At 39.4% G+C, this 15208-nt stretch overlaps 1 protein-coding gene across 2 annotated transcripts in view; it reads left to right on the top strand.

Moving 5' to 3' along the window:
- The first annotated feature begins 200 nt into the window (after positions 1–200).
- Positions 201–15208, top strand: part of rnf17 (ring finger protein 17) — a 38226-nt gene continuing 23218 nt past the window's right edge. Inside the window, exons 1-14 of one of the 2 annotated variants that reach the window (XM_034146451.1) lie at positions 201–267; positions 1835–1947; positions 3424–3518; positions 3622–3700; positions 3815–3904; positions 4013–4116; positions 4272–4440; positions 5305–5381; positions 5693–5767; positions 9965–10254; positions 10368–10457; positions 10603–10761; positions 12400–12571; positions 14876–15017. In XM_034146451.1, the coding sequence (XP_034002342.1) occupies positions 201–267; positions 1835–1947; positions 3424–3518; positions 3622–3700; positions 3815–3904; positions 4013–4116; positions 4272–4440; positions 5305–5381; positions 5693–5767; positions 9965–10254; positions 10368–10457; positions 10603–10761; positions 12400–12571; positions 14876–15017 (1722 nt within the window). The remainder of the gene's footprint in view (positions 268–1834; positions 1948–3423; positions 3519–3621; positions 3701–3814; positions 3905–4012; positions 4117–4271; positions 4441–5304; positions 5382–5692; positions 5768–9964; positions 10255–10367; positions 10458–10602; positions 10762–12399; positions 12572–14875; positions 15018–15208) is intronic. The other variant, XM_034146450.1, reaches the window with a different exon arrangement.

Here is a 15208-nt window from a genome sequence, read left to right as displayed (position 1 = left end):
TATTGTATTCAATGTTTACATTTTGTGAGTTTGATCGGCTGGACAAGCACTGCCGTTTTTTGACAAATGATTCTCCATTATTCAAGGGTGGGACATTGAACGCACCTGAACCACGTGGGCAAGTGACAACGACGACCGCACCTTTCTGTTTTTCAGACGAAAGAAAACGCCTCTACACTTTTAAATACAAAATGATGATGATGGAAAGAGGCGATTACCCCAGCGCTGAGATGTGCACGCTATGTGGAGAAGCCTTTACTCTGCCCGGTAGGAAGTTTACAGTCATTTTCTCTTAATTTAGAGCTCGGATAAATCGTGTTTTACGATAATTTAAGTTAGTTGAAATACCTCAATTCGTCTGCTAGCTAGGAAGCTAGTACTAGCTAGCTAGCAAGACAGTAGCAGCTAGCTAATCGTTTTTTGGAAATGTTGAAAAGTTTGATAATTTAGCACTATTACGCATATGTGACATTAGCTAAAAAATGACATGGCCGAATTGGACAGTTTTGGTGTGATTTCTTAGGAATATTAAGGGTGTTTAATCAATTTCCGACATTTTAAGGATACAAAATGGCAGCTTTTGAGTCCCCTACGTTAAAACCGACTTCAATCGACTTTAAAATCGAATAAAAGAGTAAAAATAAGGCCACTTTTTGGTTAAAACTGACTTTTTTAATCCTACAAATGTCAGAAATTGATTAGCATCCTCAATATACATTTATAAAAACACACCAAAGTTGTCCGAATCGGCCACGCCATTTTGTAGCTCTTGTCTGCATAATGTATGCTAATTAATGCAACTAATGCCAATTGTGCAAATTGCAGGTGCTCGAAAGTCTCATAACTAGTATACGTATCTGTCTTTGAAGCGTGTTAAATGTAACGTATCATAAAATCTATCCATCTTGTAAGGTCGATTGAAGATGTGGTTCCTTCTGCAAAGTGTGCTTACAAAAGAGCCTCAACACATGGCCGAAACTCAATAGCTTACATGGTTAGCAATAGCAACGTACATTTTTTGTAGGAAACAACCTAAATATCCAGTGTGACTCGAAACCTGCTCTTTGAACTCCGAGTAAAATATTCCCCATTATTATTTACAAGCAGAATAAGTTGGAAAAAGTTGCTCGTAAGTTTTTGGTTTAATGTCAGGAATATTCAAAATTGCTTTGCCTGGGGGACATTTTGTTTAGCAAAATGACGGGGCTGTTCTTATTATACATCCATGGGCTAGGGGCCAATTCAATAAACACACATTAGTAATATCACCTTTATAAAAATGCATTGCATTTTGCATAAATAGTTTACACTGTAGTGTAGGGCTGTGCGATTATGGCAAAAATCATAATCACGATTATTTGGGTCAATAATTGATATCACGATTATTAAATACGATTATTCATTGACTTTGAAAACATCCATTTATTGAACTTTAAAACAAATACAAATAATAATTTGAACAGTATCTTTTTAACTGTTGATTACCCTGAACGTATAATTCAACTGAAAAACCAATACAAAAATAAATTATACATTTAAATAACTAATATCAAAATAATAAATACCAATAAACAAGATCAACAAATATTTTGGAGCGCACTTCCCCAAGCTACTAAACATATGTAAATACAAATAAATGAGACCAAAATTAATTAGATCAAATATGTTGCACTGTCACAACCTAGCAAAGCAAAATAATTGTTTTTTTCGATTATGTTGTTTTCGTAATTGTGGCAGGTCAAAATCGTAATTGCGATTAAAATACGATTAATTGCACAGCCCTACTGTAGTTGCATTATTCCTGCTTATCTTTGTGTGTTTTCCTCTTTTTCAGAGGACGAAGTTGAAGGCAACCTCCCTCGTGTGCTTTTATGTTCCCACATCTACTGCACATCCTGCCTGCTGTCCATTCAAAGTGACGATGTCATCACCTGTCCCAAGTGTAAGGTAAAGTGACTCAAGTAGGGACCAAATCATCTCATAATTGAATAAAAGTCAGAAAATCTTTATTTTCTATTTTTGCCTGCATCCTTAAAATGTAGCTATTGTAACTCTACCAAATTGGTGGATAAGTATGTAGCAGCAGTAATTATATCATAAAATAAGTGTAGCATTGTAGAATGAGGTTTGGTATATATTAAAGAAAATTGACAAGCCAAAGACGCAAATAAATGTCACATATTCCCTCTATAAATAATCATGGCCCGTTGGTTACTTTTGTTCACAATGTAAGTATAAAACAGGAGGTGCAACATGTGGTACCAGTGTTTCCCACAGAATTTGATTCCCCTCCCCCCGGCAAGAAAAGCCAAATGCCCCTTAACCTATTTGTGTGGCCCACACATCCCCCCCCCCCCCCCCCCCTCAAATAAGAAAATACATGCAAGTTCATGGCTACTGTAGACATTCTTGTTGCTCTGTTTTGCGTTGTTAATGAGTGAGACACACCGGAGTTGAGGATCTGTGGGGTTTCATCTCCCAAAAATATAATTTACAATTTAGGTTTTTAGCAGACGCCTTATTCCAAAGCGACTTACAATGACAGGGATATTCTCCCTGGAGTAACTGAGGGCTAAGTGCCTTACTCAAGGACACACTAGTAGTGGTGTTCCAGGTGGGATTTGAACTCGCAACCTTCCAATCATCAGCCCACCTCACTATCCATTAGACAAGTGGTTCTCAACTGGTGGGTCGTGGACCCGTTTCGAGTGGGTCGCAGATGTGTGAGTGAAGAAGAAAAAAAAAGGTCAAACTTTTATTTTGAAGGCCCAATTTTCTAACGCTGTGCATGCAGTAGGCGTTGGACTGGAAGTACTGGAGACCATAAACGGTTTTGAAAACTTCTGTCACGTTCAATTCACACAGACAAGTTCAGCTGTCAGAACAAAGTGAAAAACAAACAATGGCATAAAATATTATTAATATGTCGGGTAGTAATAGATTTATTTATTTTCTTCTCAGAGTGTACCAGAATGCGCAGTTTATATGTTAGTATTTCTTAAAATCTGGAGTTGGGTTTTCAGCATGTGTGCCTTTTTTATGTTACACAGTTCTGCTTTGATTCCATCATCTCATTAAAGCTTTTTTTAAAAGCATACTTTAGTTCTGTGAAGGGATATATGCAATGTACTTCACTTTAATTAATATTGTATGCTGAAAAAAGCGTATATATTACAGCACGATTTTTTTGTTGAATAGATTTGAGTGGTTACATTTCGGGTCGTGATTTATTGACAAAGGAAAAAGTGGGTCCCGAGGCCTGACCAGTTGAGAACCACTGCCACAAATAAATCAATGTATGGGAAACACTGGGTACTGTACAACCCAAGGCTGTGGTACTGTCATAAGGATACTGAAGCATCAGTTCAAGGATGCCAAGGTGGTATGAGATGTCAATAAATACATAAAGTTCACTTTCTGCAGGTGGACTCCACCCTTCCTGAAGGTGGGGTGTTTGGCCTGCAGGAAGATAGCAGAATCATTGGCCTCATCTACACCTCTAAAATTAATCGGGAAAGGTAAAATGTTGTTATACATTTTTAAATTACCTGTATTATAGTTTTTTTTTTAAAGATTGTAGCTCCTAACCTAACTGTTTTGGTGTCTTATTCTCCTGAACAGCAGGAGATCAAATTATCGCAAAAAGGACAAATCATCCCCATTGAAGGACATTAACGCCAATACCGAGGATGTTGAGCAGGTAGGTTGATGTGAACCTTTATATATACAGTCTATGGTGTGAACCCAGGAGTTTCTAGGTGGAAATGAAATGAAAAAATACAAAAATAACTCCCTGTTTGTGTGCTTTATTCAGTCAGCTGATATTGAGAAGATTAGAACGGCGGTGGATGAGGCGTTGGTCCAGGCTGCAGAAAATCATGCTCTTCTTGACAAAATCAATGAGGTAAATTTCACACACAATGTAGGGCTTGATTTTAAACATTGTTATTAGCATTTGAATCGAATAAGTAATTAACAAAAACTATATTCTTTGACTGTTTCATCTCTGCAGACTCTTCAGACTGGTCTGGCAGATCAGGTGAAGAGCGAAAGAGCTCGGCTGGAGTCTGAGATCAAGCAAGATGCAGACAAGGCTTCACAAGCTATTCAGAAGTGGTATGGATGTTATCTGTTTTCTTCAGGAAACAATTCATATGAAACCTGTAAACATACACTTTTTTGTCTCTTCAGATTGTTTATTTTATCTTGTTAATCTTACATATCAGACTTGTTCTAAGGATAACAGAAGCATGTGATTTCTCTGTCAACAGGAAGGATGAGCAGATGAGTCAGCTCACGAAATTAAATGATCGATTCTCCACCGGCAGAGCAGAATTGTGCCGCGTCCAGAAGAAGTTGAAGGCCCTGGAGATTGCCATGAAAATGGCCAAAGAAGTACGCCGTGTCCCCTTTCTGGAGCAGTACTGCACCCTGGATAAGGTATGAACATGTCAATGAAGCATACAATGTAAGGTCAGATGCTAACGGACTACTGTAAATGCATGTTAAGTCTAATGCAGCCTTTACGTTCCCCTTCCCACAATTTCCCCATTAAAGAAATGCACATAATGCACACTCTACAGCTCTAAAACCACTGGAATCACTATATAAACAAGCACTCAAAACACTAGACAAAAAGCCATTCCGGTATCATCATTGTCACATTGTTAAAAAATATAATCTGTTCAGCTGGGAAAATCTCATTGTTTACAAAAATGTCTGCTTAGTTTATAAGATCACTCGTGGGTTGGCTCCTCCTCCTCTGGCTGGCTTCATCAGCCTAAAGCCCACCTCAACCAGGGCTACTAGAGGTGCGGCTAGGGGAGACCATCCCATTGAGGAAAAGTGCATTTCATTCCACGCATCCCATCAATGGAATTCAATACCATAACCAATAAGAGAATCCTCATCCTACTACACATTCAAGCACAGTGTTAAAAAGTGTCTCATTAATAATCAGCACTGATGTGTGGGTGTAGGTGTTAGTATGAGTGCGTATTGTGAATGTTTTATTTATTATCATGACTTGCTCTTATCTGTATTCAGTGATGTCGTCTATTTATTTATTTTTTGGTATAACAATGTTGTGGTATTTTAATTCTTGCTTTTAGGATGTCTGTCACCATCTGGCAAAGGGACTATCTGTGAAAACTAGCCTTTTGGCTAATTTGAGTACTTTTACATGTTTTTAATATGTTGATTAATGTACACTGTCCCTTGTTTTACATGAATCAATTCAATTCATTTAAGCAAATTGATTTGAAAATACAGCTTTTTAATAAGCCGCTTGTTTGTGTTTGACAGGTTCTGGAGACATTGCAGGCCCCTATAGATGAGCAGTCCTTCGATGTTAAATGCATTACTCTGGGCTCTGGATTGAGGTTGGTAATTTTATGCCTGATGTTTGTTTGTTTTATGTTGGACCTGATGTGTTATTTCACCATTGCAACAGTATACATGATACAAATAAGGTATAGTAATACACAAGGTAAAAGGGTTACAACATAGTATAATAATAATAATAATAATACATAATATTTCAAAAGATACATTTGAAATATTGATGTACTTGAAACTGTTTCTGCCCTGCTATTTTCTTATATAAATGAAGCCAAACAAAAATAAGAGACAGACTTTGACCTATAATGTTTTTTTGATTTATATATATATGTATGTGTTGTTTGTTTTGTAGCAGTGTTTTCCAGATCGATGGTCTGAAACAGAGTCTGGCTTTGTCTCTGGCGATTGAAGTCGGCAACCCAAAGCAGTGAGTCCCTAAATATCTCACTAATGTGTTATTTATTTAAGACTCACAGGGTGCGTACGGGTGCTGGAAATCCTTGAAAATGCTTGAAATTGTACGAGGTGTTTTCAAGGTTTGAAAAGTGCTTGAATTTTGGGAATGGTGCTTGAATTTGGGATAAAGTGCTTGAAATTGTAAATGCTTTACTTCGCTTTTTAGATTAAAAGAAAATAAAGAAGTCGGAGCGCGCTTAATTGCTTCGCTTTTACATAAAACAGCTCCGCTCCAGCCTTCCCGCGCAATGCGCGTGACCGGCAAGTGTTTTTGTTACGTGTGTGACCTGGGCATTCTGAGAGTGATAGATGACAGTATGCCAGGAGGTTGCCGTTTCAACGAGCGTTGGCTAGCAGAAGACAAATACAAGCCATGGCTAAGACGAGGGTCAAGCGAAGCCCAAGAGTAGCCTCCTGCAAAGTGTGCAACAATAACGATGCGAGAGTCTGCGCTGACGAGCCACACACCACACGAAAGGTACGCTGTAGAAGAACATTTTAGATTAGGCTATCGTTGCATGTAAAATACATGACACTTTTCTCTGTGCGCGGCAAAACAAGCTCGCCAAAATGGCTTCACTAGTCTGGCAGTATTTTAAGGTGTCCGAAAATGACAATAAAATAGCGGTATGCAACGTGTGTGTGAAGCAGAAATCCTGCAGCTCCACCCGTTGTGACCGACCGGTGAGCGGAGCAGAACACACATTAAGAGTTAGACCTAACACACTTAGCTATTTTATCTACCTCTGGAACAAGCTAAACTAGTTATAAATATATTTATTCTTCACTGTCGGGTCACTCATTACTGGATCAGTGAGCTGCAGGAGATACTGACGGGCTGTCAGGAGAGAGAGAGAGGGAGAGAGGAAAAGAGAGCGATATCGGTATCGGCCGATACTGATTCCGGCGATCGGCTCCAAAATTGGCGATCGGAGCATCCCTAATAATTGTATATGATATGTTTTATAATGATTGATCATTAAAGTGTTATCAAAGCTGGTAAAGGTGCAGCTAGTTTGAATGACTTTGTATACTACAGAGTAGCTTGTGAATTTACTCCAGGTGGAACTAAAGTCTGATTTAACACTTGATTATATTTCACATCATTCATCCACATCTGTAAAGTAACTAAAGGTATTAAATACATGTAGTGGAGTCAAAGTACACCAGTTACCTCTGACTTGTGTTTACTGCCAACCTAAAAGTACCTCAAAAATAGTAATCAATAATATATTGAAAAGTTATTTGGCTAATTGTTTTATATTGGCTCAGCCAGGTTATATGGGATGCCCAGTCTACGTACAGATGGGTCACTCATTTTGAAATATTAAACTTAGTTTTCTTTTCTAACATTTTTAATTGTTCATCCTCATGTAGAATGCTATTATGAAACACACATTTGGTTGTTTATAGCATAAAGAACATCTGATTTAATGTGAGGTAGGGAAATAATCATTTGAGTATAAGTATGTGTATATAAATATGTAATTTACAACAGCTGTAAGATGCTTGAAAAGCTTGAAAATGCACCTTGAAAATGCTTGAAAAGTGCTTGAATTTGACTTTGGAAAAGGTGTAAGAACTAGTGATGGGAATTCCGGCTCTTCTTGGTGAGCCGGATCATTTGGCTCGGCTCACCAAGAAGAGCCGGCTCTTTCGGCTCCCAAACGGCTCTTCAGTTTACCACATATTATACCTTTTATAATTCAATCAAATGTAGCCCTGTTTTGACTAATGATTTATATGTGTACACATATCACTTAAATTATTCAATACATCCTTTGTACTGAAGTATTCAAAAGTAAAAATTACATGTTTAATATCAATTATTTGCTGTGGCCAATTGTTTTCATTGCATTTACAGACCCTTGTATCTCTCTGATACCACCCAATGAATGCACAGACTTGCTTGTAGAACCACGATACACAAAGCAAATAGCAACACCTATAAAAACGTAAGCATAGACATTTAAAAAAAGGAGCTACTGTATCGACATTTTAAAATTATATTTAAAGAAAAGGCCCTGACAAAACAGCAGGGCTCTATTTCAGTATTAACTATAGAAAAAAAGACAGCAACAGCTGACATCAAATCTTTGCTGAGCCCAAGGATAATCATAAATAAATAACATAGTGAAAATAAAATATTGCAATGCTCAGTACAGCAGCATCCAACCGTCTCTAATCATAAAAAAACATAATACAAATAAATGTATTGCAATGCTCAAAACAGCAGCATCCAACAGTCTCTAATCCTTGGATATGTCATGCCACTGCATGCATGCACGGAGCAGCTGTAGCGCGGAGATCATCATATCATTCTGTCTTGTATTACTTAACAAAAAATAACAAAAACAAAAAAACGGCTCGTTCGCGGGCGCGAGCCGGCTCCCGTCGTTCACTTAAAAGAGCCGGCTCGTTCGCGACCGACACATCACTAGTAAGAACCCTGGACTCAGTTAGGGTTCAAAGTCTCTCAAATGCTCTATTTTTTCTAAGAACAGGAAATGTAAACCTCAACAAAGAGCATCATTACACAGCATTTGTTTTTGCCAGTCTGTTGACCATGAGGAGAGTTTCTCTCTTCTATTCAACTTCAGATATCAGCATACATTGTTGTTAAATACATGATTCTACTGTAGGTTACTGTTGTTGAACTTATTGTTGTAGTTTTTCTATCTTAAAGGGCCCATATTGTTACAAAAACATGAACTCCGGCAAGAAAAGTTTACATTGCTTGTGTTAAATGTGCAGCCCTCTGTGTGGGGGACAGAGTTTCCGTTAGCCGGTAATTACCGGACTTTGACCGGTAAAATATACTGAAGACCGGCAAATCTAAATCTCTCCGGTCAAAATAATTTTCCCTTAGCGCAATACCGCATCAGTTGCGCCACTTATGTGACAGACAAGAGTATGAGACGGACAAGAAGAGTGTGAGACGGACAAGAAGAGTGTGAGACGGACAAGAAGAGTGTGAGACGGACAAGAAGAGTGTGTGACGGACAAGAAGAGTGTGTGACGGACAAGAAGAGTGTGTGACGGACAAGAAGAGTGTGTGACAGACAAGAAGAGTGTGTGACGGACAAGAAGAGTGTGTGACGGACAAGAAGATTGTGTGACGGACAAGAAGAGTGTGTGACAGACAAGAAGATTGTGTGACGGACAAGAAGAGTGTGTGACAGACAAGAAGATTGTGTGACGGACAAGAAGAGTATGTGACGGACAAGAAGAGTGTGACGGACAAGAAGAGTGTGTGACGGACAAGAAGAGTGTGTGACAGACAAGAAGAGTCAATTCTAATGTCTCACACTTAATGTGGAGAAAGAGATGTCCTGTATGGGTTGATTGTGCGTTGATCTGTTGGTAATGCCTCGGGGTTCCGGTGGGCATGTAAGCAAATGCATTATGCTGCGCAATACTTTGTGGCCTCACCCGGTTGCATAGCGACGCTTATTGTTTAGGTGTCTTGATAAGCAGGTAGTCATATCATTAACTAGAACTAGCTAGATCTGATCGAGTAAACGCGAGTAAAGTCTAATCTGACGGTAGAGAGAGACCAGCTGCTGCTGACGAGTCGACACACAGCTCTGCATGATCACCTGCAGCGGTGAGCGGAGCAAAACACACACTTCAGGTTAGAATATCACAGGTAGCTATTTTAATTACCTCTCAAACTACCTAAACTAGTTATAGATATGTTTAGTTTTACTGTCGGGTCACTCATTACTGGATCCGCGAGCTGCATGATACTGGCGGGCTGTCAGGAGAGAGAGAGAGAGCGCTCCGTTTATTATTCCCGTGTTATTGTAAGTCACTGTACACTTTTGAATAATGTAGTTAATCTACTATAATTAGTTTGTTTAATATCGAATCATATCAATTTGTTTTAAAGCTCAATAAATAACAAAGAAGACCTTTGACCGGCACTTTTCTCATTTTGTCCGGAAGATTTAAACTTTAACGGACATGTTGACCGGCAAAATACAAACTCTGGTGGGGGATGCTCTTGGTTCTGTACAATGATGAACAGGAACAAACTACACCAAGCAATACTTCAAATCTTACATCTGCTCTCTGTAGTGTTTGTCAAGTCAATGTGTGTTATGTTTTGAGAATATTGCATGAAATAGTTTTCTTGTAACCAAGTCCTCTTGCTGTTCTCTTTTAGGTTGTCTGAGCCGCCGCCCAAACACCATGAGCCGAGCAGCTTCAACAGGAAGTCCTCACTGCAGCGTGCAGAGGGCAGGGACAGAAACTATAACTTTCCCTCTGGCAACGACCTGCCCAGTCCACCAAAACAAAACCAGGAGAGCCCGAGATCTTGCAGTCCGTCATCCCGAGGTTCCTCTCCGAGCCCAAAACCTCTTGGCAGGTCCAACCGTCCTCGCCAGAACGACACGTCATACTCTGGAGATCCAGACGTAATCATCGAGGAGCTGTACAAGGAACAACAACATGGTGTGTTTTTGATTTAATCAATGTCACATCAAATCAGAACATGAAGTTGACTGTATTTGAGGCAGAGGAGAAACCTTCATATCTTTTTGCCAATGCTTTCTATTTTGCTGCAGCTCCCCCGCCCACCGGCCCTGAGCTGGCTAGTGACGCAGGGAGAATCCAAAGGAAAAAGAGAAATCAGTCTTTTGGCAATCAGGCAGATCGTAGGGATAGTCAACTGTTGTATAGTTATTTTAATGTTGTATGTCTGTAACCCAATGACCTGGATTTTAAATGTCTTTTCTCTCCCTACCCTCTTGATTCCTCTTCCCCCTTCCTTCCTCCCTCTCTGGTTCTCCTCTCTCCTAGTCCTCCAGATGGTGATTGTAACCCACGTTGTGAATCCAAGTCACTTCTACGTCCGCTACGTGGCGGAGAACAGCGAAAGCGAGAACCTCTCCGAGAAGATAAACGTCTTCTGCAGCAGACACAGTTGTCACTTTACTTCCAGTGACACAGTGGAGAATGGTATGTGTTTTGTGTCCTTAAGGCGAGACACGGCAGGCAAAAACAGTTTTTCATGCACTGGTCAATTTTGAGATTTTGTGCTATTTTGATTCCATAACATGTTTTCTTTCATGCTTTTGGAAGGAAAATGTACAAAATACACATTTAAGTGTTTTTTTTACTATAGTTTGTCTATTTGCGTCTGTAGATTTCTCCCAAGTTCACCAAAAGTTAGCATTCTAACGTAACATAAAGTTCCGCGACCGCTGTTTGCACCATGTAATCAGAGGTATCGTTGGAAAGCTCCGTCTCTCCTGCACAATCTCATCGGATCCAAATATGGTAATTTCCTTTGTATCAGCAACCAATCGTGAAAGTACAAAAGAGTCTTAAACCAAGAAACGAAATCTCATTGGCTGGTGTCAATTTCTGACAACGTGATTCGTTCAGATGCGTCACGTGGTGTGCTAAAACACTTCCTGGTTTAGCTTTCCGCTGGAAATTTAAATCTCAAAATGGCAAAAGAACAGCGAAAAAAACTTTCACAGAGAAGACGACAACAATTGTCACTTGCACAAAGCAAGGTTATACAAATGACCCTGACCATGAAATACCTTCACGGAGTGCGTCGAGGCGCAAGCTATCATCCAGAGAACAGGAGGGTTTAGGTAGCGCCACACAGCAATCTTTAAAGGTCGTTTTCTCAAAATGAGTTTTTTCTCCTATTCTGAGTGAGAAATGTCCACTTCAGTAGCACGTACATACACCAAACCTTCCAGTTTTATTCCTATCAATATTCTGAAGGCTTTTACAGAAAGGTTTGTTCATATATCATCCATAGCCTGAATTATATAACATTTTATACCTAAAAACATGGCAAAAATTGATATTTTAGGGCTGTTGACAGTATTTTCTGATTTATGGAGTGATACAAAGAGATATCCAAAATCCCTTCTGTAAAAGCCTTAGATTCTAATATGACTACAAAATGAAACAAGAATTTTGAACCTGGCTTTATCTAATGTTCAGATTTGTGTTCCTCAAATGTGTTAAAATAGCGCATAATGAGATGATGGCTCATTTGCATATTTAAATATGCTATTTCAGAAAACTTTTAATACAAAAAACAATTGTCTTAATGTAAGTAATTAACTGGAGAAATGTCTAGCTGATATCTTTAAGTTAAAAAAATTACCCTATTCACCTGTAGTGTCTCGCCTTAAAAAAGATTATGAAAAGAGAAAAAATATCAAGTTATAATTTCAAGTTTAGGCATTTTCCATGTACCAATGAAAGTGTATGGTTACAGGCAGTATCTTCACTTAATTATAGTTGAGTAAATCAAACAAAAAGTATACTACAGTAGGTACACTCCTTATGATGATCATTAATCATTGTAACTGTGAGCACTTAATTTATTATGAATTCAATAATTGATTGATAAATAGCTTCTGGCTTTTTATTGTACACTTAAAAGAGACAGTTTATTTCATTACAAAAATTACTTTCTTCTCCATGATATATTAATATATGACATAATAATAATAGATATGAGACACCCTCGTAATCATGTAGAGAATACATCACACCCCCCTCTCACAGTGGAGTAAAACTGACAGTGCTTGTGATTCAGCTTTTTGTCTCTCCGCTCCTTTCCAGGCTCCTTGATCTTTGTGAAGTCGAAGGAGGGTCTGTGGTGTCGGGCCCGTGTGATTTCAGTCCTGCAGATCGGACGTGTTGATGCAGGGAAAGATTGTCCAGTCACTCAGCTGGCCAGTGTCCGAGTCTTCTTCCTCGACTCTGGCCTCAACATACGCCTCCCCATACAGAGGTACACACACTCATGGACAGGGCCGTTTCTAGCTGTTTGGGGGCCCTAGTTTGTTAACTACAATGGGGGGATTCCGAAGCCTTTAAGATTGATCTGTGGAGATGCTGTTACACTTTAAGAGGAAAACAGGCTAATTTCACGAAAACCAAGCTATTAAAACTTACAAAAAATTATATTAAAAATGTAAACAATAAGGCTCCTCTACGTCAATAAATGCAAGAGATGCAGCATTTTGTCAACAATGTATAATTTACATTTTTCATCTTCCTCAGACGTTGGCCCAACAAGGATTTGGACTTTATTGATCACCAAAAACACAAGCCTCAGCTTTGCTATCATTGCAGTTTAGTTGTGTGTTTATATCCTACATTTGATTTTTAAGCATATAATGCTTCACCGAACACAGCAGGGGGCTTGGCTGTCTACAAATAAAGACGGCTAATTTGAATTCTCCCCAAATATATTGAGACTGAACCTGAACTTTCAGCTTGGGGGCCCCCTAGTGGCCGCGGGGACCCTATGCATATCTATCTGCATAGTCCGCCTATAGGAAGAAACGGTCCTGCTCATGGACATAAGGCACCTGTGTTTCCTCAGGCAGCGACAGAAGTCATTATATAGTGTAAACATTTATCTGTTTTGAAACAAAAGTTGTGTTTCTAGTTAAATCATAGTCTTAATTCCATTTACTGCCGCAATCAAGTTTGACCACAAGCTCTCTGAAGCACTAGACAGAAAAACTAAATGTAGCTTGGCACTCCCTACTTTTCCAGCCCAAAAAATGCTGGCTTTTTGTGCCTGGTGGAGTAAGCTCTCAACTATTGATTTCACTCGCACCAAACACCAATTCTTGCTCTCTCCAGAGGCCTGCACTACGAAGCCGGATTTTCCTAACCTGGATATGTTTGAGTTAGCCGGTTGGCCCAATCCAAAACATACGCGCTCTCGCTAAGCTGTACTACGACGCTGGTTATCAAGTGGATCGCTCAAGCCAGCCGTCTCCTATCTAGTTAGGTGCGCGTTCACATGAAAGGGGTGGTATTTGGAGCATTCGACCAATCTCAAACACGGACAAGCGTACTGACAGCGCAGCGTCATACTTCCTGAATGAAAAGTGAACTTTAATATTAGTCAAATATGAAGAAGTTAAACTTTAAACATCCATGACTTAAACACTTTATCCAGGATCAAAGCCACATAGCTGCACCTGCAAGGTGAAAGTGTTTGAATGCGTACATTAACAGGTTTATGAAATCACTGCCCCGTCCAAGACACGAGTGGATCTGACTTTAATTACATTTGACTCGAGTGTTTCGTCAACTTAATGTGTTGCTTAAAATAATACTTCTGCATACAGTATGTGACACTGTGAGTGTTGCACGGCCAGATACGGCTCAAGAAGCTGACTCGGATAAGGAAATATATGATACATTATGATGTGATATGATATGAATGATAATGGGACACATCGCCGTCTGCACTCACAGTGCCGCGGACTGTACTTAATGTTACTCTGATCCGGCTACTTATGTTGTGGCAGATATTTAAGTAAGCTTTCTTGACGCTAATATTATAATAGTCAGATTGCTCTGAAGATGGGAGGGGATATTCTATTAATTTTCACGTTCACACAGTCAGTTGATTTTTGCCGGCTGTCTTTCCTGCAACGGCAGTTTTTCTGTATTTCCTCTATCCTGTAATATGACTTGATAGCTTTAAACTCCGCACACGGAGCTCTGATTGGTCAGCAGGCGGTGCTTTCACTGAGTTGATCTCTTAGCCTGCAACCTAACCTGCTCCTGAGGAGGTTAGCCGCTCAGCATAAGTTACCATGGAGATCTAGCCCGCTAAAAAGAGAACCAGCGTCGTAGGACCGGAAAGCCCGAGTTTTCCCTGAAGTCAGCCGGCTAAGCGAAAATCCGGCTTCGTAGTACAGGCCTCTGATGTTTCACATGATGATACCCCTGGAAATAATTACTGCACTTTATTCCTTATTCCTAAGTATGTATGCTGCGTGTATTTGTTGTCTTATGTTATGATGTTTTTTGTTTTGATGGCACCTTTTGAAAGGGAGAAGCATGTATTTCTCTCATTGTACATGTAAAATGACATCAAACAATTCTAATCGATGATTATTTTAGCATTTCTGTTTTGCTTTTATTTAGAGAAACTATTCCATCAATTTATTTGGACTGGTTTTTTTTCAATGCCTTTTTTTCTTTTGAGCATTTTTTCTCAGTATTCAAGGTGTGTGTTATGCAGTAATTTTTTTTACTAATTCTTCCTCTCTTGTCTCCGTTTCAGGGAGGAGGGGAGCACTGAGTCTTCCCTGGAGGAGGTGAACACCCAGCTGAGGAAGGTGTTTGAGGGGGTGAATCGGGCGCTGAGTGACTTCGCTCCTCAGGCCATCAGATGTTCCCTCAAGGACCTGGTCCCCTATGACCTGGTAAGACCACTGATACTTTATTAAATACACAATATCTGTTTTTGTAATAATAATGTCCTTCTCTGGTGAGGACACGGATAAATGCTTTATCATATGCTGTCCATTCCAGTTTCAAACATTTTAAATAACACATTAAAAAAGCAATTATTAAGAATTAAGAGTCTGCTGCAGGATACACTCATGTTACCCAA

Source organism: Trematomus bernacchii, unplaced genomic scaffold, assembly GCF_902827165.1.
Source record: "Trematomus bernacchii unplaced genomic scaffold, fTreBer1.1, whole genome shotgun sequence".
Lineage (NCBI taxonomy): Eukaryota > Metazoa > Chordata > Actinopteri > Perciformes > Nototheniidae > Trematomus > Trematomus bernacchii.
The sequence above is the reverse complement of the archived record's forward strand: the minus strand, read 5'-3'. Positions and strand labels throughout refer to the sequence as shown.